The sequence below is a fragment of the Chelonus insularis genome, unplaced genomic scaffold (assembly GCF_013357705.1).
Source record: "Chelonus insularis isolate UGA/USDA-ARS -01 unplaced genomic scaffold, ASM1335770v1 scaffold_714_pilon, whole genome shotgun sequence".
NCBI classification, from domain to species: Eukaryota; Metazoa; Arthropoda; class Insecta; order Hymenoptera; family Braconidae; genus Chelonus; species Chelonus insularis.
Window position 1 is genome coordinate 1437178 of NW_023276795.1, and position 20139 is coordinate 1457316.

General features: G+C 29.2%; 4 protein-coding genes across 11 annotated transcripts; 1 reads left to right on the forward strand and 3 right to left on the reverse strand.

Annotated features, from left to right (window-relative positions):
• Window positions 1–328: 328 nt before the first annotated feature.
• Window positions 329–3448, reverse strand: Rassf (Ras association family member). Of its 3 annotated transcripts, none has more exons than XM_035094590.1 (9): window positions 3331–3448; window positions 3158–3211; window positions 2773–2867; window positions 2519–2649; window positions 2372–2447; window positions 2142–2282; window positions 1100–2054; window positions 803–1022; window positions 329–732 (listed from the first exon to the last, which is right to left on the reverse strand). In XM_035094590.1, the coding sequence occupies exons 2-9, from the start codon at window positions 3195–3197 to the stop codon at window positions 672–674; spliced, it is 1719 nt and encodes a 572-aa protein (XP_034950481.1). In that variant the 5' UTR covers window positions 3198–3211; window positions 3331–3448; the 3' UTR covers window positions 329–671. The 3 variants fall into 3 exon arrangements, with proteins under 3 accessions (XP_034950481.1, XP_034950482.1, XP_034950483.1); XM_035094591.1 differs by having other exon boundaries at window positions 3345–3418; XM_035094592.1 differs by having other exon boundaries at window positions 3325–3385.
• Window positions 3449–3786: 338 nt separating this feature from the next.
• Window positions 3787–6013, reverse strand: LOC118073874 (dnaJ homolog subfamily C member 1). The gene is made up of 6 exons (XM_035094649.1): window positions 5658–6013; window positions 5459–5560; window positions 5171–5389; window positions 4839–5080; window positions 4238–4760; window positions 3787–4147 (listed from the first exon to the last, which is right to left on the reverse strand). The coding sequence occupies exons 1-6, from the start codon at window positions 5802–5804 to the stop codon at window positions 4079–4081; spliced, it is 1302 nt and encodes a 433-aa protein (XP_034950540.1). The 5' UTR covers window positions 5805–6013; the 3' UTR covers window positions 3787–4078.
• A 452-nt stretch (window positions 6014–6465) lies between these two features.
• LOC118073875 (uncharacterized) lies at window positions 6466–10243 on the forward strand. Of its 5 annotated transcripts, none has more exons than XM_035094650.1 (6): window positions 6466–6560; window positions 7092–7123; window positions 7230–7343; window positions 7597–7783; window positions 7870–8226; window positions 8295–10243. In XM_035094650.1, exons 1-6 carry the CDS (start codon window positions 6495–6497, stop codon window positions 8727–8729), a joined length of 1191 nt encoding a protein of 396 aa, XP_034950541.1. In that variant the 5' UTR covers window positions 6466–6494; the 3' UTR covers window positions 8730–10243. The 5 variants fall into 5 exon arrangements, with proteins under 5 accessions (XP_034950541.1, XP_034950544.1, XP_034950543.1 ...); XM_035094653.1 differs by having other exon boundaries at window positions 6476–6560; window positions 6806–7123; XM_035094652.1 differs by having other exon boundaries at window positions 6496–6777; window positions 6841–7123.
• Window positions 10244–11071: 828 nt separating this feature from the next.
• On the reverse strand, window positions 11072–20129 carry Ziz (dedicator of cytokinesis protein Ziz). 2 transcript variants are annotated; one of them, XM_035094641.1, is made up of 11 exons: window positions 19660–20129; window positions 19286–19402; window positions 16260–19166; window positions 16003–16189; window positions 14556–15661; window positions 14297–14456; window positions 14059–14219; window positions 13655–13984; window positions 13390–13531; window positions 12963–13225; window positions 11072–12877 (listed from the first exon to the last, which is right to left on the reverse strand). In XM_035094641.1, the coding sequence occupies exons 1-11, from the start codon at window positions 19756–19758 to the stop codon at window positions 11993–11995; spliced, it is 6357 nt and encodes a 2118-aa protein (XP_034950532.1). In that variant the 5' UTR covers window positions 19759–20129; the 3' UTR covers window positions 11072–11992. The 2 variants fall into 2 exon arrangements, with proteins under 2 accessions (XP_034950532.1, XP_034950531.1); XM_035094640.1 differs by having other exon boundaries at window positions 13381–13531.
• Between the last annotated feature and the right edge of the window lie 10 nt (window positions 20130–20139).

Sequence of the window (20139 nt, forward strand, 5' to 3'; positions counted from 1 at the left end):
ATTAAATTAAATCAAAATTTGATTTTTTTTTGAATAAAATATTCTTTAAACTCATTTAAAAAACAATCAGTCGTCAATAACTACTAAAGATTAGTAGAATAAAAGATATGAGATTGAGATATACTTCAATGAAAAGAATGATCAGTAATTATACGTTTTAACGATAAAAAGTAAACTTCTAAAGAGTATTCAAAGTAAATACAGTCAGATTGGCAATAAGGAATGATAAAAAAAATTATTTGTAGAGTAAAAAAATTAAGACCCTCTGTCATTTAATTATGACAAGTAAAGTTATAGAAAGATTTCAGAAATATGTTTGATTAAGACAATTTATTAAATTACTGACTAAAATGAATACGTTTATACTCAGCAAATTTGAAAAGATTCATTCGCTAAAACTCGAAAGTACTAATATAGTAGAAAGTAGTTCGTTAGTAATTGAAGCTCTATAACTATGTCAGATAATTTTACCAGCCTTTTTAATAAATGTCGATGATGAAGATATATTTCATCAATTTTTCATTATAAAATAACTTTAATGGAAAAGAAACTTTTTTTTGTTTCTTATTTGATAATATTCGATAAAAAATTATAAAATAATTTATCAAAAAATTCATAAAAATAAATTGAAATGATGTTTAGAGATATAAAAAAAAAATCTTATTCTATATCTATAGTCGAACCTTAAGTTCCTCCATGCGTTGTTTTATTCGTCGACGCATTTCTTTGTATCTAAATAAAATGTGTCGAACCAATTAGAATGTTTTAAAAATGTATTAATAAACAAGATAAATCTACTTACTTTTCTTTCAAATGAGATATTTGTCGTTCTTCTTCAAAGTGATATCGTTGTAAAATCCCATGGCATTCAGCTATCGAAAGGTTTAAAAATTGTGCAACATCCGAACTTATTTCGGGAGTCGACAATTTATCGACTAAAAATAAACGAGCAACGTTTTCATGAGGTCCAAGAGAAACACGAACTTCAAGAGGATATTCATCATCCCTTAATCTGCGTTGCTCTGTAAATAGAGAAGATGTAAGAAATTTTTCAACTAAAGTCAACCATTTTTCTTTAAATACCGTCATAAAATCTTACCTCCATTGTCTCGAACAACGAACAAAGCAAAATTGTCAGGTTTCGCGTCAACTTTATATTTGTCAAGCATAAGATTTATAACTTCTTGAGTGCTGACAAGACTAGTTACCCATACAGACATTTGAGAACCATGAGGAGGTGTGAAAAAACTAGTTTCTCGATTATAGAAGTGACCATTTATTGAACATCGACGTCTTAATCTACTTTTTGATTGTCTTCTACCACCTGGACGTCGACGTATGGCTGTAGAACCTTGTTTACGACGTAAAACCACTCCGTCTAATTCTAATCCACTATCAGTGGACATTGTCATATTATCATCGTCCCTAAAATGAAGGGAACTTACAGAATCTGTGTCACTATCAGTGCGATTTCTTTGGAGACAATCAGGTCCTGACATCGAACGGTTCAATCCTTTTTCAATCCAGCTGTCATCATTACTTATTGATCGGTTGCTATTACTTTTCTCAAAACTGTCATAATAATCAGTTCTTCGTAGAGTTCCATTTCTACCCAGTGTACTTTGATTATTTGGAGTATCTGTGCCAGAGGAACTATCTATGCTATGAGTAGGGGTACTGTTAATACTACTATCATTGGTTCTAGAGTGAGAATTTGAACTATTTACAGTAGAGCTACTTCGAGTATCTGATGAATCGGTAATTGGTTGACTTGTCTGAGATGATTCAGTACTGGAATGTGAACTTATAGATGGAAGATTTTCGGGCATAGTTTGATACAATTTATCACCATCTTCAATTTTACGTTCTACTTGAAGTAATTCATCAAGTTCATCTAATTCCATGTTTTTAACATCAAGTTTCATAGGCAATGTAAGACTTTTCAAGTGATCTGGGGACGTGGGTAATGAATTGGGTTCACTTTCTAATTGACTTTCTGTAGGAGATAAATCTTTCATTGAATTTACAGGTTTTTCATCGTTTTCTTCTATTTCCTAATTTCAATAATAAAATCAAGAGAAAATTACTAGTTTCAAATATCAATTAATTGCAATAAAATGTATTAAGAATTTATGAATTACCTCTGATACACTTTTTCTACATGAATTTCTATTTCGAGCTGTCACAACAGTTCTTTGATCATCGTCTTCTTTCAAATGTATAACACCTTGTACACCCCAATATATCCTCAAAGCTCCTTCTAATATTAATCGACCATTTACCTAGAAATCAATCAAAATGCAACTCCAAAATATTTTCAAGTGTTAATGATAGTAAAACAGGTATTAAAAATATGTAATAATAATTATACCTCTCTGCTTCTTATTCCTCCACTTTTTCCTTCATAATACTGATTGAAGACCTTTAATTTTGTTTCCAAATGTGATCTGTAAAAATTCATCACAAAATATACAATTCTGAAATGTTCTCTTTGTATATATATTTTTTATTAACTCACCGTGGTAATGATGATTTGGCTTCTTTTTTACCAAAACTTGTATGAGATTCAACCCTAGTACCATGTCCAAATAATTGTGGACCAAATAAAGCACCATAACATGGTACATGACAATAAGGAACTCCTTTATGCTATAATTTTATTAGTTTCGGACTGAATTACAAGTCATATTCTTCAATTTTATTTAATTGAAGACAGGAATTTTTAAAATCGTTATAACATCAATGTAAAAAATTTTTGAAAAGAATAATTACCTCTGCATGCTGGCCAGGATTCAAGCGTTTTCCACATTCTTCACATCTTAAGCATTCAGGATGCCAATCATAACCCAATGATTGTTTCCGTTCCGCTAAAAAATATATTTATATAAATAAAAAAATAAAATGATTTCAAAAAATAAAACAACTCGGAAAAGTATATTTCCCTGTTATATATACGTATATATATAGAAAAGGATAACCTTGATTAGAGTACATTGACCTATCTAAATTTATTGTTATTCAATTTAAATTTTTGTTTTAAATTTTTTTTATCATCAAACAATCATTACTATTTATTACAACGAAATTATTACTAATATAACTTTCATATGAGAAAATTAATTAAAAAATAAATTTAAGAAAGGAATTTAGTATTTACCGAAATAAACAGGTTTTCCACATTTGTGACACTTCCACATGATGATATTATTGGCTGTAATAGACAAAATATTATCTTTGATATTGCAAATAAAGATATATCTATATCATTTTGTTTATAATAATAATAAAACTTTTTTTTCTAAATGACGTGAAGTATACATTTACGTTTACCATAGACAATTCACCTATGAAGGAAAGAGCAAGATAATACAAATATATCAACAAGATCAACAAAAATAAGAATACAAAAATACTGTGTACATAGGAATCACGGCATGAAAGATCGCCATTTTGATTTTATTTTGCTCTTCAACGCTACTAGCGCCTCTATTCAATATTTTTGCTATCTACGATCGATTAAACAGTTATTGGTGAATATTCATAAAAGTTAAATTTTAGCGGGAAATCTACCCTTGTACGAATAGCTGCATGAAATTTATATTGGATATTTGTACAAGGGTAGATTTGAGTTCGATGCATTCCTTCATAGATTTTAGAAACACTGTAACTCATTAGATTAGATATGCAAATATTAATTATAACCCTTATAATAAATTCATTATATATTTATTGATTCGATGATAGTATATAAATAAATAATACATTATAAGTATTTTTTATTGGATTTATAAATTATGATTGAAATAAGACAATAACATTATTTACAGAACGTATTATTTTAAATAAATTAGTAACTCTTCTGCAATGATTTTAATTTATGGTTGTGTGTATAAAATATTTTACGATTGTCATCAATTAAAAGAACTTAGAACATAATCAACGGTGTCTAGGTAGTTCCAAGTATAATAATTTTATGTTTTATCAATATTGCACCAGTTTTGGTAACACAGAGATAACTTGTTTCTGTAAAAATCTTTTAAATTAACATACTGTTGATATAAAAATATTTGGCAAATTATTAATTCATATCTTGTTGTTTTTTCTTCACTAAATCAACTAACTGACGATATCTTATCTGACACTCTTCCTAAAAAATGAAATTTATGACCATTATAAATTTTTTTATGTTAGTGTTGTGACAGTAATTTTATAAACTCTTTAGCTAATCTTTACTTACTTTCGTTTTTCCGTCGACACAATTCGCAATTTTTTCCCATCTGTCAACAGATGATCCTTTAGGATATTTCAAGAGTGCTGATTCCAAAGCTTTCTGCTGATCTTGTGTCCAAGTAGAAACATTATCAACAACTTCAACACGAGTTTTGACTTTTTTCGGTTGTGTATTTATAGGAATCTCATCTGATTGCTGGCCAGGCTTTATACCTTCATCTTTGATTTTTTTAGCCATATGTGTCACTTCACTAATACTCCGATTCATTGCATCCGATATTTTTTCCCATCGTTCTGGTGTACCACCAGGATATTTTTTAACTAATTTAATCAATTCTGCAATATCATCATCAGTCCATAGTCCACCAGTATATTTAGGCTTTTCATGAACATTAGTCGATTTAATGTTTTCTTTTTTTTTCGTTTCTACAGTGATATTTCCACTTTGTTCTTGTGGTATGAAGCCTGCCCGACGACGCCGAGGACCACGCACAATTGGTTCTGATTCCATTTCTTCATTTTCTTCAGCTCTAAAATATCAAAAAATTCATAAACATTGATACAATAGGGTTTTTAAAACTTCATAAAAGAAAATTAAATTATTTTACAATGCAGCTTCTTCCTCTTGTTTCCTTCGTTTCCGTTCTTCAATCATAGCTTTTATCGCTCGAATTGTCGACGGAATTCCAACGATGGAGGCTACAGTCCAACAAGGTAGTTGAAATGGTAGAGTATTCCAAACACTTGGTGTTGGTATTTTTTCCAATATCTCTGCTAGATCGGGAATTTCCGTTTTGGTTTTACGATTTTTTTTTTGTAATTTTTGTAATTTACTACCTAATACTTGTTCCTGGAAAATACATTATTAATTAATACGATTTATTTAATAAAAAGTTTAATGCAAAAATAAATAAATGTCTAGTCTATGACATATACTTACGTAAGTATATCTTTTTTCAAAATAAGCTGCCCATGCAACAAGATATTGTCCAATAGTTATTACTATAAATAATATAATACTCATTTCCAGCAATCCCATTTTTCGAACATGTCGGTAGTAGTATACCGCAGATCGCCAATTCGGCAATCCATTAACGAGAACATTATCATAATGTTTCCGTTTGTTGACATCTTTCAAGACATCATAAACAGCAACTAACTAAAAATATTAACAATTACTTGATGTGAACATAAAGAAATAAGTAAAATAAGTGAAATCTTTACTCACGTTCCTGAATTTTACTTCTGCATCTGGTGCATCATTTTTGTCAGGATGCAATTGGAGTGATAACTGACGGAAAGCTTTTTTAATAGTTGTCGAATTAGCATCCTACAGAAGTAATTAATGTCATTAATAATGTTATAAAAAATATAAGTAACAATTTACTAAATTAATAAATATGTTCAATAATATAAAATAACCTTACATTTGAAATTCCAAGAAGTTCATAAAAATTCTGATTTACTTCCTCCACAACGTCAAAAACTTCCAACTCTTCATCATCCCAAGCCACTGAGAGTTTACATATGTTCAAAAATTGTAAAATACTTAAAATTATTACTACAATCTTCATCTTGTCTTTTGAAACAGAAACATAATAACAATTATTGGCTATTTAAAATTTTAATGGTATGATCCGGATTAAGTCACAACATTAAAAGAAAAATATAATAAACTAATTTATTGAAAGATTTAATATCTTCACTCAAAATTTTATGTGCCACATCGTCTTTTATACATTTCTGTTGCTTATGTTTCTCATTTATTCAAAGCCAGCATGTGTAAATGTATATGTATACAATTTTTGGTTATAATAATTTATTTGAGTTCCAATAGATGGCTTCAAAAATTTTCATCTAAATTAACGATGACCGATAACATAATTTTTTCTGTTTTATCGACTAATTTTCTGGCGCCATAAATTAAAATTTTTTATAAATTTATTTAATAAATTAATTGATATCTTATTGAAAAAGATATTATCTCTAATTTTTATATTCTAAATGTCTTTCATTTGAAAATACCACTTCTACCTAAATAATAGTTATTTCATTATTCTAATTTTTTAAATTTCACTAATCTGGTTTATTACTTTTACCATCCCTTTGACAAGCTTATAGCGCAGAATCCGACAACTTACCCTCGATATACAAAATCAACCCACTGTATACATACACATATATAAAATTATACCTGTATATGTTTATGCGCATACGTCACATTGAGGATTCGATGTTGCTTATCGTTTTTCTCTACCCGTAGAATGGTGCAGGCTACCCGCATCTATCAGCCTGTCGCACCAATTCTTCTCTTTCACTTCATCTATCAAGTAAGAGTGATAAGCTTTAGCAAATAAAGTTCAATAATTAATTAATATTTTTATCACGATTAAATAGACTAAAATACGCAGAAATGAATTACATATTTTTTAACGTGATTTGATAAAAATTTTTATTCGCATTCGTCAAAAGTCGATCAATACGAGCTTCTTCGCTCTTTAAGTCTTGACTGTACCAACTAGTCCGAGTGTATTTATTTCTTAATGCGTAAGTTAATTATTCCTTATATTTACAGTGCTTTATTACATTTGTGTTGTTGATATAAAATAGTTTTTTTTGAAGATTATGAATTAATTAAAAGTATGTTGCTGGTGTTAATATTCATCACAATTTGATTTTTCAACCACGAAATTTACAATGGTATCATTATTATAGTAATAATGAAATATTAATTATTACTTTTTTAAATAAAAAATCAATGTAGAGAAGTTTATTTGATGATGTATATTTTATGTAAATCGTAATCAATAGTGTAACGTAAATAGTACCAATAATAGTGAATGTTTGTTCTACCATTGAAGGTCTCTGCTAAGGTCTGCAATGAAGGGCATGCGTAAGTTCTGAAAATATCAAATTATTTTATAATAATAGTTTCTGATAATATGATTTATTGATAATCAATTATTTTGGAATATCAATATCAAGATATTATTTTGCAGTTGCTCTCCACCAAAAGAGTGCTGTTCGTTGGGCTGTTGTTATATGTATTCACAGCCAACTACACCAGTCACAGAAATGTTTGCAATCCTGATCTGGACTTATTGGTATTTATGGTTTGTATCCATTTTTTTCTAATAAACAATAATTTATCACAAATTGTAGCTTATATTAAATCAAATTCATAGTTAATAAAATCAATCTTTTAGAATAGAATTTAAATTAAAAATAAGATTACAGAAACCAATAAATCTTAAATTTGTAAAATTTTAATTGAATCTTTTTCAAATCAAAGTAAACCTTTAAATATCATCTGACGTCAATAAAATTCATAAATAAATTCTAATTCGACATACATTCGATTGTTAGGGCGGCTATATTAGCAGGATTGACGTTGGCAGCAGTATGTGGCTGCTGGTTGTGGCAAAGACGTCGGATGGGTTCATCAGATGATAGCACTATATCAGATCGAATGTCATCGACATCACGTTATGCCCCTCCACATTATAGTCGATGTAGCTCGTTTGTTCAAGCACTGCCACCCCCATACAATGAGGTGAAATACATTAACCCTCATGCTACATAAACCCAGACTAATATTTATTATAGAATATAATAATTAACTATTATTGTTATTTGTAGGTGACAGCAAAACCAGATTTGTATCCACTAGTAATTGGTTATGATGAAGGAATGGGAAAAGGTACATCTGGGTTCGTGATGCGGTACTTTCGCACGTTATCACACGCAAGTACTTTGGATTCACTGAGTTCTAGTTTCATGTGTAATGTCGTGAATGAAGCTAACACAATCATTCCACCGCCATACTCCTGTAACAATAGCATTGATGAATTATCAGCAATGGGATGCGACAGAGTGGAAATCGTTGCTGGAGAATCAGTTGTTTCTCTTTCTCACAATAGAACAACGTCAGACATATCGAGTTTAGCGGCCCAGTCGCCGTGTTCTCCACCTAGAGCTACTAGTCCTACATTAGAAGTAAATATAGTAGTTAATAAAATAAAATTAACTTTAAATATTCTTTTTAACACATTATTTTTTGGCAGTTACGAGAATTACTTGACAAAATTCAACAATTACCTAATGAACACCAAAATCTAATATCTTCTCTTTCAAATCGGCCGCAAGTACCTCACTCATTGAACGTGAATTCATCATTCCCTCGACCATCAAGTCCAAGTGAATGTGCATTAACTCGAATGAGACGCGCACGTGGAAAGATGTATATGCCTTTAGGATTGCCTAGTTCAAGAAATAAAACTAAACGATGGTTATCTCGATCAGCCCCTACAACACCTTCGGGAAATATCCCAATGACTTTGTTACCTGGACAAAGTATGAGGCCTTCGGAAACTGATAATTATAATCAGCAAGTAGTCCCTCTACTTTCAGAACAAGAGGAAACGGATACTAACAATATTGAAAATTCTCGTCATGTATCATCATTCTCAGAGCATGAAGAAGAATCTCAACATTTATGACAAGAATGATATTATTGTGATTTTTAAAAGAACTCTTTTAGTCGACACTCATATAAATGACTGATTGTCATTAATAATATGTTTGAAAAAGTGAAAATCAATCCTCTGCATCAGCGAAATACCAAAAAAGTAAAATGAATATTAAGACTGTTAATGCTAGAGGAAAAGTAATTAGTATTTATCAGTATTGATTTTAAGAAAAAATTTTTCATTAAAGTATTCGTTTTAAAGTATAATTAAAATCCATGTGTGATGGATTTTTAACTGCCCTCCGTTGGTGCCGGATGATTTTTTTCAATATAACATTGAAAAGTGACGATTTAAAAAAAAAACATTACATCGCAAATAAATAAATTAAACCAACATTAGGTTACTCTTGTTAGAATTTTAGATTTGCCTTTCATTAAGAAATATTTTGAATAATGTATTCACATTAAATACATCGAATTACACAATCATTGCTTGAAACTAAAATTATTCATTCATTTTTATTAAGATTAAACCAATGAGAGCACTTTCGATGTGCTTACGTTCAATTCGTATTCAATTGACAGTTTTCAAATTTAGTCAGCATAGTTATGTAGAAAGAGAAAAAAAATCCATCCATTAATAGCCACCCGGAGTAAGCGTCATGGATTAACGAAATTTTTAATGACAATATGAATTGTTAATGAAAATAATTAATTGTAAATGACGAGATTACATTAGGAATCAATGTACAATATGAAATCCGTCAAAAAATAATATTTAAATAAAAAAAGTGTGTTAGAAATGGGCAATAACATGATCAATAGTAAGCACACGTTCATTTGCCCAAGTGCACAAATGCGATATGTACAGTTAAACCTCTGGAAAATCATATTAATTGTATATCATGTACAACTCTTTTCCTAGAATACATTTTGGAGTTTTTAAAAGGCATGCCTAATTATCATATATAAAAATCAATTGATATCAAATGTATGTTAAAGGAAAACGATGAATTAAGAAGAAAAAAAAAGTAATTTACGATGTAATAATAAACTAAAACACAAGTGATAATAGTTAATTATTTTTATTTTAAAATCTATTCATTAAAAAAGAATGGAATTTTATCTTTAGTTTTGTAAACTATATTTAATCAATATATTATTCAGTCATTTTATTCGTGATTTTAGTATAATAGTTATTTTAAAAAATAAACTTTAAATAAATAATAAATTTCTTACTTTACTATAAGGGATGAACTTGGAAAGGCTCTACTGTACATAGAGGAATAATATCTTAAATAAATCGTACGATGCACTATAAAAAAAAAACGATATTCATACGTACTCAAATGAAATAATAAATTTTGAAAATTTATTCGAAATTCGGTACGCACATAAATAAAGTAAATTAATTTTCAGGGGTAGTGAAAGATTTTATTGTAACATATAATATGAAGCGGCCGATCATTATTATTATAAATGTATATTAATCATATACATTACGTATTGTCATGTATTTTTTTATGAAATATAAATAAAAATGGATTTCAGGCCTTTATGAGATTTCACATCAATGTTTTATACAATTGTTATCTCTTAACTGCTATTTCATTATTTATTATCTTCAAACAGTTTGAAAATCAACCCTCTATTTATATATTTTTTTTCTGATATGAATAAACAAGAAATAAATAAATTATAGATAATATATTTATTTCTGTAATGTTGTATAATTTTTAAATAATCAATTGGTAAATATAATACTTTTTTATTATAATATCAACGAATTACATATGTATACCAGTTTATTTAAAAGTTAGACGGATAAAGTAATTGATCTGCATTTTGTACACTATTATTTTTTTATTATTATTATTTCATGTAGATATAGGTGGACGTTAGTAATATACTTTCTTTTTCACTCAAGACTTTTCAATTTTTAGACCATATTTTATTTATTTATTTATTATGCCTTTTTATAATTTTTTTTTTTTTTTCGTTGATCGAAAAAACACAACTCTATTAAGCTTTAGAAACATGTATGAAATAAATTAATTCATTGACTTTCGATTTTATTGATTTTTTAATGTTAAAAAATCAATTAAGACCGAAATGATTAAATAAAGCAAAATTACACAAACATTTATTGCATTTAATCTTGTTAACTATTTAGATATATGAAAATAATAGTCCAAAAATATTCATATAAAATATTTATGATATTAATGTGTATATGAAATAAGATATATCTGTAAATTCTATTGGGATAAATGGTTAAGATTAATCAAAGTAAATTTTTTAAAAATAATATTAAAAATGATATATAAAAAAAATATAATTCATGATTATTTTCGAGATGTACATTTATGCCTTTGTAGTATTTAAAAACAATTAAAACGAAATGTTCGCCAAAAATATATACATGTTTCGAAAACAAATACAATCAGAGTGCAATTTTAAGATAATTGTACCCTGTTAAAATATATCACATATTTATAAATCAACTTATATATTTTTACAAATTAGATATAACATCCGAACAATATAAATTTTCCTCCCTTTTTTGTTTTTAATTTAAATTATTTAATGTAAAGCTATATTAAAGAGTAGTTATCGCTCAACAATACCTACAGTACACATACACTTATTAAAAATGTGACACTCAACTATATGTAACAATCCAATCGCAAATTACATTGAAATATTCTTTTTTCACAATTATATTTATAATATTTGTTGTCATTTATATAATAATTTACATCTATGAGAATTTCAATCAATTAATTTCCAGTTAATGTGCGTATAAACGCATATAGATTCGATTATAGTATACAGATCTTGATAAAGAATAATTTAATAAAAAATTTCAAAATAAAATATAATAAAAATCTTTTTTTTTTTCAAAAATTCCTATTTGTTAAGCATTAATTTCACATTATTCTATTATCTTTTTATATTGACTTAACTATTGTTTCAAATCAGACTTTATATTATTACAATTGTAAAACTCACCTCTAAACATGTGTAAGTGTATTGAAGTTCTGATGCCCATGAAAAAGTTAAAAAATCCTCCGTTATAATTGAGAAGTTTCGAAAACTAATTTTTTACTGGCCGACATTACGTTAAATACTTACTAATTTGGTATTATTTTCTTGTAAAAATTATAAAATATTATATAAAAAGTTTGTAGAAAATGGATTAATGTTACCTGTTTCATTGATAATTATAGTGCATATCACTGGATAAAAAAAAAATATCATTTAAACAGCAATCAGCACCCTAATGTCATGGTTTTAAGCAATACTTGTATGATTATTAGCTCCACTAATCGCACTGAATAGAGCCGCACTATTTCTTTTAAAACTTCCAATTTCATCATCAGGCCAAATTGATTCACCGAGTAATGAAGATAAATTTTGGCATAACTTTTGATAATTTTCTCGAAGAACTTCTTGATATTCTAGCTGATCATTTGTGATCAATTTACCATTAATTTGAAGTGCCGTATAACATATTTTAATGAAATCTCTGAAAACATCTTTCAATTCTTCAACTTTATCGTCAGAATATTGAGGTGAAAGTGCAGGATCTAGAAACGCCGATGCATAAGCTAAAGGTCCAGCATTTACTGTCACACAAATACTTCCTTGAAGTTTTAATTGTAATTTTTTAGCATCAGTAGGTGCTATTAAAGCAACATCTTCTAACTCTTGAACTCGCTGTCTCATTTCATCTAATGCAACTTCTATCGGACTAAGTTCAACGATCTTTTTTCCAATAACTGGAATGCGTTTCTTAATGTATGGAAATGCATATTGTGTAGTAATAATTGTTCTTCTTTTCCACTGATCTTCAGGATTTCCTCGAGGTTTTCCTTCATGAGTAAATGGAGTTTCAAACATGAAACATGATACATCATGATTTTGTTCAAATTCAGTAACTCGAGACTCAAGCTCGACCTTTTCAAAATAAGGTGTTACGTGGGTAACTTGAATGTATGCTATTTTTGTATCAAGGTCTTTTAATTCAATCGGTGCTGAATCCATAATCATTTTAACGTTTTCTATTCCAAATTTTTCAGCATATAAACGATGAAGCCGCTCTGAAATTTCTGATAAAGAAGTTACTTTAGGCTCTTTATAAATATATTCTTGTCCATTTTCTTCCTCAAAATAAGCCTGAATCAAAATTAAGATATAAAAATTTTTAAAAAAAGTTCTTTCAAATATTAATATACTACAGAAATTAAAAATAGAATCTTACTGATCCGAAGAATGCGACTCTATAAAATCGTCCAAGTAATCTTTTTCCAGTTTTTGTGACTTCGACAATTTTATTACATGCTTGTGTCAGATGAGAATAACAGTTAGATAATGCTTCATAATTCCTTTTATTTTCATAAATAGGAATTATCAAACGATACAGATGTCCGAGTAATTCAAAGCGTTCAGCCTTCTCTAGCATTTCTGTACAACTTTCTAATTGCTCCAAAAGTATGGACTCATTATAATGAATATCTTGTACCCCTGAAAGACATAAAAATATCTTGTACATCAATTTAATTTTCTTGTACGGTATACAACACAACATATAGCATTATAAGCAAATAGCATTAGATACAATTGTTAGTGCAAATGCAAGGTTAATTTAGACATTTAACTACGACATGTTTACGACATACAAATCTCACCAGCATCAAGCTTGAGTCCTCTTTCATCTCGAGAAATATTGACAGATATTTTATCAAATGCTTCTGCACCCCATGAATGGATCTTTTTTAATTTTAGATATTCTGCCATAAGAGCAGCAATATGTAATTGACAACAAGCCGCCTAAAATTGTTTTGATTTGATAAAAAAATTTGAATACAAAAATTACATTGTTCGTTAGTATGATTAATTTATTGTAAGTCTTTTATTATATTATTAACAAATAAAATTTTAAAGAAAAATTACCTCTGAAAAATTTCCATCTCTAGCATGATTGCGTGCCATTGTTTCGAGCCATGTATGCCTTAACTCTGGCGTGCTTGCATATGAATTAGCTAAACTATGTTGAAGATCAACGAGCATTTCCGGATCATTATTATGTTCTCGCATTTGTGCAGTGGCCATTAATACAGTACGAATTCTTTTATTTAAATCTTTAACTTCTACAGGAAAACCAGTTCCTTTCATTACTTTGTCTGACGAAGCATAACTGTTAATAAGTGATAGTGATTCTTGAAATCGTGAGTTATTGAGTCCTATCACATTTCCAAGCATTTGTGAAACTGATATTATCACCTAGATAAGATATTTAATTTGAATAAATAGAAAAATTAAATGATATAAAAAATTTTCTATTTATAAGATATTACCTGCAAATGCACACGGATTAGTCCTTTTCTACTGGTGAATTCAAAGTTGCTTCTCATAAGTAGATAGAGCAATGCACATGACTCTTGTCTAATTGAGCTTAATTTACTATTACAGCATCGTAATAACTCATAACAAAGGCGGCCACAAAATACCGCGTTACCTAATATTGTTGTTAACAATTTTATATAAATATATTTAAATGATACAAAAAAATGTAAATAATAAATTTTTTTTTACCTTGAAATAATGCTATCGAATAATTATTAAGAAATGCTCGTAAACTAGCAAAAACATGTCGAAATAATGTCTCAGACTGACCAAGTTGTAAGAAAGATAAATATATATTGAATAATTTCTGCATGACAGGATTATCACCATCATTAACTAAAAGCACATCCTGCAATCATTGATATAAATTTAATATAAAATAATTATTAAAAAAAATAACTAAGCATTATAATTTAAAAAAAAAAACAATAAGTTACTTAAAATTTACCTTAAAATGTATGCAGAATAATCCAACACAGTCAAGCGTAATAAGTCCAACTTCAGTAGCCATGTTTGCTTCTAGTAACACTTGGTGATGTACGTGATTTTCTTCTTCAACTAAATTTTCACGAGTTACAGTATTATGTGGTTGAAGAGTTCCAGTACCTGAACTATCGTTGGTGAAATCCGGTGGTGCCATTCTTGCTGGCAATGTCATGGCCTTAACAGTTTTGGGTTTACCGGCATTATTGGTGACATTAACGGCTGCTATTAACCGTTTTCCGATATATTTAAAATGATGTAAACTCATTTCGAGAACGGTAAAAAAACTTATTATTTCAGTTTCTGAGCATTGATGCCACCAGGCAATAACTTGGTGATCGCCTAAATATTTTATAACAAAAAGAAAACACAGTAACAGATCTTTCATTTCTGATGATTGGAGTTTATCACATCTAGCTGATGTTTGAGTTACGCTAACAGATCTAGAGTGTCCTTTCTTTTCAGAGGTACCATTCTCAATCGGTTCTCGAATAATGGTTGTTTCCTGAGAAATATGTGAATGCGAAGTGCTTGATATCGTCGATGCGTTAGATTCAATGCTAGCACAAGAAAAGCCATTCGCTAAACCTTGACCAGCAATTGCAGCAAAATAAGTGGAATCTCTAAGATGCATTGAAGCTCTTATTGGAGATTGTGAATCTAAGTGTAGAGTAAATCTATGAACAGATTTGGGTGTATCTGTCGCTGTAATTGAATTTACTGAATCTTTATTTAATAAACAATTACTACTACTACTTGATATTTTATTAGTATGATTTTGTCTCAATTCAGTCTTCATTTCAGTCTCATAAACAGATTGGAGTCTATGTAAATTTTCCAGAACCACTCCCAACCATGGAATATAAACTGCAGCAATACGACTCAATTGTCCTTTATTTTGATATCGATCATCTAATTCATGTTTTGCTAACAGATCGCGTAACGTAGCGATTGCAATTTTTCTGATTTGGACAATCTCATTCAGAGATGATTTTACTTCTTGAAGTAAAAGACCCACGAGAAAATGATGCTTGCAGAATTCTTGTGATAAACAGTATTCTAACATCAATTCTGAAATTTTGAATAACATTAATTAATTTTAATATATTTAATTTATTAATTATGGATGATGATTGAAATTTTTTTTAGCTATAAAAATTGTGTTTTATGAAGAAGTGTTTTAATGATCACACAAACAAGTGCTTATTAAATGAAAAATGACAACAAAACTCCCATTCAAAAATTAACAAAATAGTAATAGAATGAAATTATTGTGATTATAATAGGGAGTTGACAATATCAAAACATACCTTCCGGTTCTGTTTCTGAGTCTTCAGAATAAGCAATACAAAATTCATGTTATAATTTTTAATGTTAGGTTTACAATATTACTAAATGACAGATTGACTCACCTTTTGTTGTAACTCTTGTCTGCATCATAGGTAGATTAAAAGACACATAATGTTCATGAGAACAAATTATTTGTAGAAAGGTAAATTTATAGTCTTGAAGTGTCTTCGAATCACCAGGTGAAAAATTATCCATATAATCATTAATTAGAGTAAAAACGAATCCTCTATCCATAAACGTCAAACATTTCTATAAGTAATGAATACTATAAATTAAATATAACTTTGACAAATAAAAAAATTAAAATCAAAATAATGACCTTTAAAAATTGTGCAAGACTTTTATTAAGCTCTTGTGTTTCAACTGGCATATCCTTATATTTATTCATAATGTACGGTGTAACAACTTCTAAAAGTTTTTTAATAGCTTCATGATAATCCTGTGAAAATCTTTCATTTCGATGCATCTTAATTCTTCCACTAGTTAGCATGTGTTGAGCCATACTCTTTACCATGATGTCAAAGAAAAAACTTGAGTGATGCATAAATTTATTCACAACCAGAAAGTCTGTATTATTTGGATGCAATAAAGATGGTAAATATTTAGCAAGTTGTTCATGAACAGTAGTAGTAACAATTTCTTTTGAAGGCAACATGAAAACATATTTAACGTAAGCTTGGATTATATCTTTTCTACTAGCTTTGAATATCAAATTAATTACGTGAATCAGTACACGAATAATATAAAGGCCAACTTCTTCAATGGACGTACAAGTAAGTAAAATAAATAATTGATTTAAAATTGTTGGTAGGAATGTAATGGCTGTAACTAATTGTATAGCATGTGCTGCTTTTAGTATTTTACAAGTTTCTGAATCTGATGGAATTCCAGATAATTTATTGTCCAATATTTTTTCAGCATGAACAAATAGATTATGAAGATGAGGATCTCGAGTGAAAACCGTTGATATTAATTGAAAAGAGACTGTAAATATAGGACGTTGGCCATCAATCCAAGTAATATCAGGCCCTGCATTGCCCTTTCCAAGTCCTAATGGTTGAATCGCCAAATAACCAGCTGGTAAATGTGTTGCCACTGGCAAAACTTGAATATTAGCTTCTATGTCAACTGCTAATCTTCCTTTATATATCAATGGTAACCATGCATATCCAACACAACTCTCGACTCCGTTTTCTTTTTTTTTGTTCATATCACAACTAATGTGATAAAATGAAAATAAGAGATGATGCTTCGCATGCAATTTAGTTGGTAATCTCATCTTTATCTCTTCATACCATGACGGAACTGCACTATGATGTAGAACAGCACAACTGGCTCGTGTACAAAGTATTTGCGAACCCGGTCGACCATAAATGCATTTTAATGGTTTAGCATCCTCAGTATCATTATCGCGTAATTCAACAATGCACGCAATATTTCGTGCTCGGTTAAAAATTTTTTGCGTATCGAAATTTAATACTTGAGGATAAATATATAAATGATTTAAATAAGTAGTATAAGGATGCACATCCTTTTCACAAGAACTTTCAAATTCTGCCACTTCTATTGTTGGTTTATTTGTAGGCGGTAATGGAAATGGTTTTAAAGGAGCCAAGGAAGTTGTTAAAGTATTTTCCGGAATATCTGACAATGGTTCGATCGTTAACTTCAACCATCCTGGTATCACAGTTAATTTACTAAGTTTATCTGGCTTTCTGTATTCAGCAAGCATTTTTAAAATCTCATCATCACGCATTTTATTCCCTTCTTGTCTATAAATTGCCGGAAAATCAGAAGATGTATCAAGTTCATTACTGTAGAGTCGAAATAAAGGTCTGGCTGCCCATGCAAAAGGCATTCTATAATTGCCTAATCGTTGACAACAAGCTCGAACGTTTTTGTGTACTTTAAGACCTAAACGAGGATCTTTTGTTGCTCTAATATACGGTTCAGATGTCTGACAAATACTTCCTTGAAGTATTTTTTCAATTCTTACAACAAGAAACACATCAGGATGTGGGTTACTAATACTGAATATTGCTTGTTTTGGATACTGAATCCATTTTTCAGGAATATTTTTTAATTCATTAGGTAGCTCACTTTGTTCATTTTTTTCAGTTAAAACACCATTGGGACTTAACTCCTGTACCATATCACGAACAATCTCATGATTAACATCAAAATGAAAATTTTCAGATAACTTTCTTCCATTTCTAGCGTCAAATAAACACAAAGTTGTATGGTAAGGTTCTACTTGACAAAGAGATTCATTTTCATCAATTGGTGCTTGCAATCTAAATTTAAGAGCTTCACATTTAATAAATATTCTCTGTCCAAACTGTTCTTTGTAAGGATCAACATTAGAATCATCAGAGCTTCCTGTCTGATATTTACTAAGTGGAATATGATGATATAAGCTAAATAAGCGTTTTCTATTTTCTCTTCTAGCTAATAGTATACTTGTATCAGTCTCACGAGAATATTTAATTAATTGTGGATTCATGCTTTGTTCTAAACCTTTCAAAGTTCCGTAAATTGGCATTGGTGTCGGTGAAGGTGGTGGAGTATTGCAAGTACGCTCTAAAGAAGCAGCACGCTTTTCTTCTTGTTGTTTATAATATTGTAAAACAGAACTTAACTTCAATAACCATTCCTGCATATCAGTTTCGTTATCAGCAGCAAATGTATAAAATTTATGAGTTCCACTCATTCTCAATTCAAAACAATATCTACCACGTTTAGGATTTCTTACCACTTCAGTACAAAAATCCATAACAATAGTTAATTTTGCTTCCCCTTTCTTTTCATCTTTGAAGAGTTCGAGAATATAAGTTCCATCAACCTCTTGTCTTAAATGACAAAAACGTCTTTTAAACGATTTTGATCCAATATTGACAAACATACGATCACTACTTCCTATTTCCGGTCCTTTCATTAAATACCCTTCTTTTGTAATTCCATCATTTTTTATCATCTCTTCATCTACTTGATCAACTTCTGTATCTATTTCATAAATTTCTTCCTTAAGATCATCACTTTTGGATAATTTTGGTAAATCAAGGTATGTACCGCTATAGGCAGCATACTTGTAATGAACTAAATTCCAATTTGATGCATAACTTTTAAGACATTCTTTCGTTAAAAGACTCTCTGTACCATCGGTTTCTTCAAGAATATTTTGCACAATTGGCTGTACTGTTCTATATCTTCTAGGTAAAACAATTTGCTAAAAAAAAAAAAATGAAATGTTTGTTATTCTTTAAGTTTAAAAGAATCATTGCTTAGTGCTTATCTTAATGTATGTTTTCCCGTGGTTACTTGATAAGAACTGATAGGAAAACTTACGGAAACATCGTCTGATGGATAAAGCAATAATTCTCTCTGTGGATCATTTTGTAGTAAAGTTTTATTTTTTAAAACAAAACTTTCAAAATCTATCGGCTCTACCAGATGAGGTTTATTCTGAAAAATTTAAATATAAAACTAAACAACTCATCAATTTCATCATTTATTGTATTAAATTCCATTAAAAGCAACTGATAAAATTAAATTGATATTTTTGATAAACCTTCATTCACCAAAAATATCATTTATTACTGACGATAAGCAGACATTAAGTGTTTATTCTAATATCATCGATAAATATAAAAAACATTTCTTGAATGCCACAGAAATAGATTAGTTGAACATTTCTTGGAAAAAACGTGTCAAGGCCCTACCTGGACTGTACTCTCTCGAACTACTTGAGATACAGTTTCCCTAAGTTGAGCAGCCATGCCGGGCTTTCCCAAAGCCCGGGTGAATTTTCGTTCACTCATATTTATTTACGACACTTGAGATTCATTTTATGTTTCATAGAATCACATCAAACCATCAAGCAAAACAAACTCGTTATAACACTCGACTCACTGCCATGTCGCCGCAGTTAGCCGCGACATTACTATATATATGTATGCAGATAAAAAGATTTGGAGTCAAAGCTCTTGTTATAGATGAACAACTATTATCCAATTAATTATTTTAAAAATTTCTGTTCTCAAATAATCATCGAAATGCTTGTAATATATGAAATTAATTTATTCCAATAATGTTATTTTTTTTTAATTATTTTCTAAGCAAATTAAACCTGATAAATAAATATCCCTAGAACAACCAATATTTAAACGTTTAAAACGCATGCGTCAAACTGCAATGTCCAA

Bases quoted from the DNA above. Each gene is read 5' to 3' on its own strand.
- LOC118073875 (XM_035094650.1), top strand. From the start codon at position 6,495: ATGGTGCAGGCTACCCGCATCTATCAGCCTGTCGCACCAATTCTTCTC. The intron at 7,344-7,596 runs GTTTGTATCCAT...TTCGATTGTTAG, and splicing joins TGGACTTATTGGTATTTATG to GGCGGCTATATTAGCAGGAT. The intron at 7,784-7,869 runs GTGAAATACATT...TGTTATTTGTAG, and splicing joins TGCCACCCCCATACAATGAG to GTGACAGCAAAACCAGATTT.
- Rassf (XM_035094590.1), bottom strand. From the start codon at position 3,197: ATGTGGAAGTGTCACAAATGTGGAAAACCTGTTTATTTCG. The intron at 2,868-3,157 runs GTAAATACTAAA...TATATTTTTTAG, and splicing joins TGGAAAACCTGTTTATTTCG to CGGAACGGAAACAATCATTG. The intron at 2,448-2,518 runs GTGAGTTAATAA...GAATTTTTACAG, and splicing joins GCCAAATCATCATTACCACG to ATCACATTTGGAAACAAAAT.
- LOC118073874 (XM_035094649.1), bottom strand. From the start codon at position 5,804: ATGAAGATTGTAGTAATAATTTTAAGTATTTTACAATTTTTGAACATA. The intron at 5,561-5,657 runs GTAAGGTTATTT...TTACTTCTGTAG, and splicing joins AACTTCTTGGAATTTCAAAT to GATGCTAATTCGACAACTAT. The intron at 5,081-5,170 runs GTAAGTATATGT...TGTATTTTCCAG, and splicing joins TTGAAAAAAGATATACTTAC to GAACAAGTATTAGGTAGTAA.
- Ziz (XM_035094640.1), bottom strand. From the start codon at position 19,758: ATGAGTGAACGAAAATTCACCCGGGCTTTGGGAAAGCCCGGCATGGCT. The intron at 15,662-16,002 runs GTGAGTCAATCT...TCAAAATTTCAG, and splicing joins GACAAGAGTTACAACAAAAG to AATTGATGTTAGAATACTGT. The intron at 13,532-13,654 runs GTAATTTTTCTT...AAACAATTTTAG, and splicing joins GAGATGGAAATTTTTCAGAG to GCGGCTTGTTGTCAATTACA.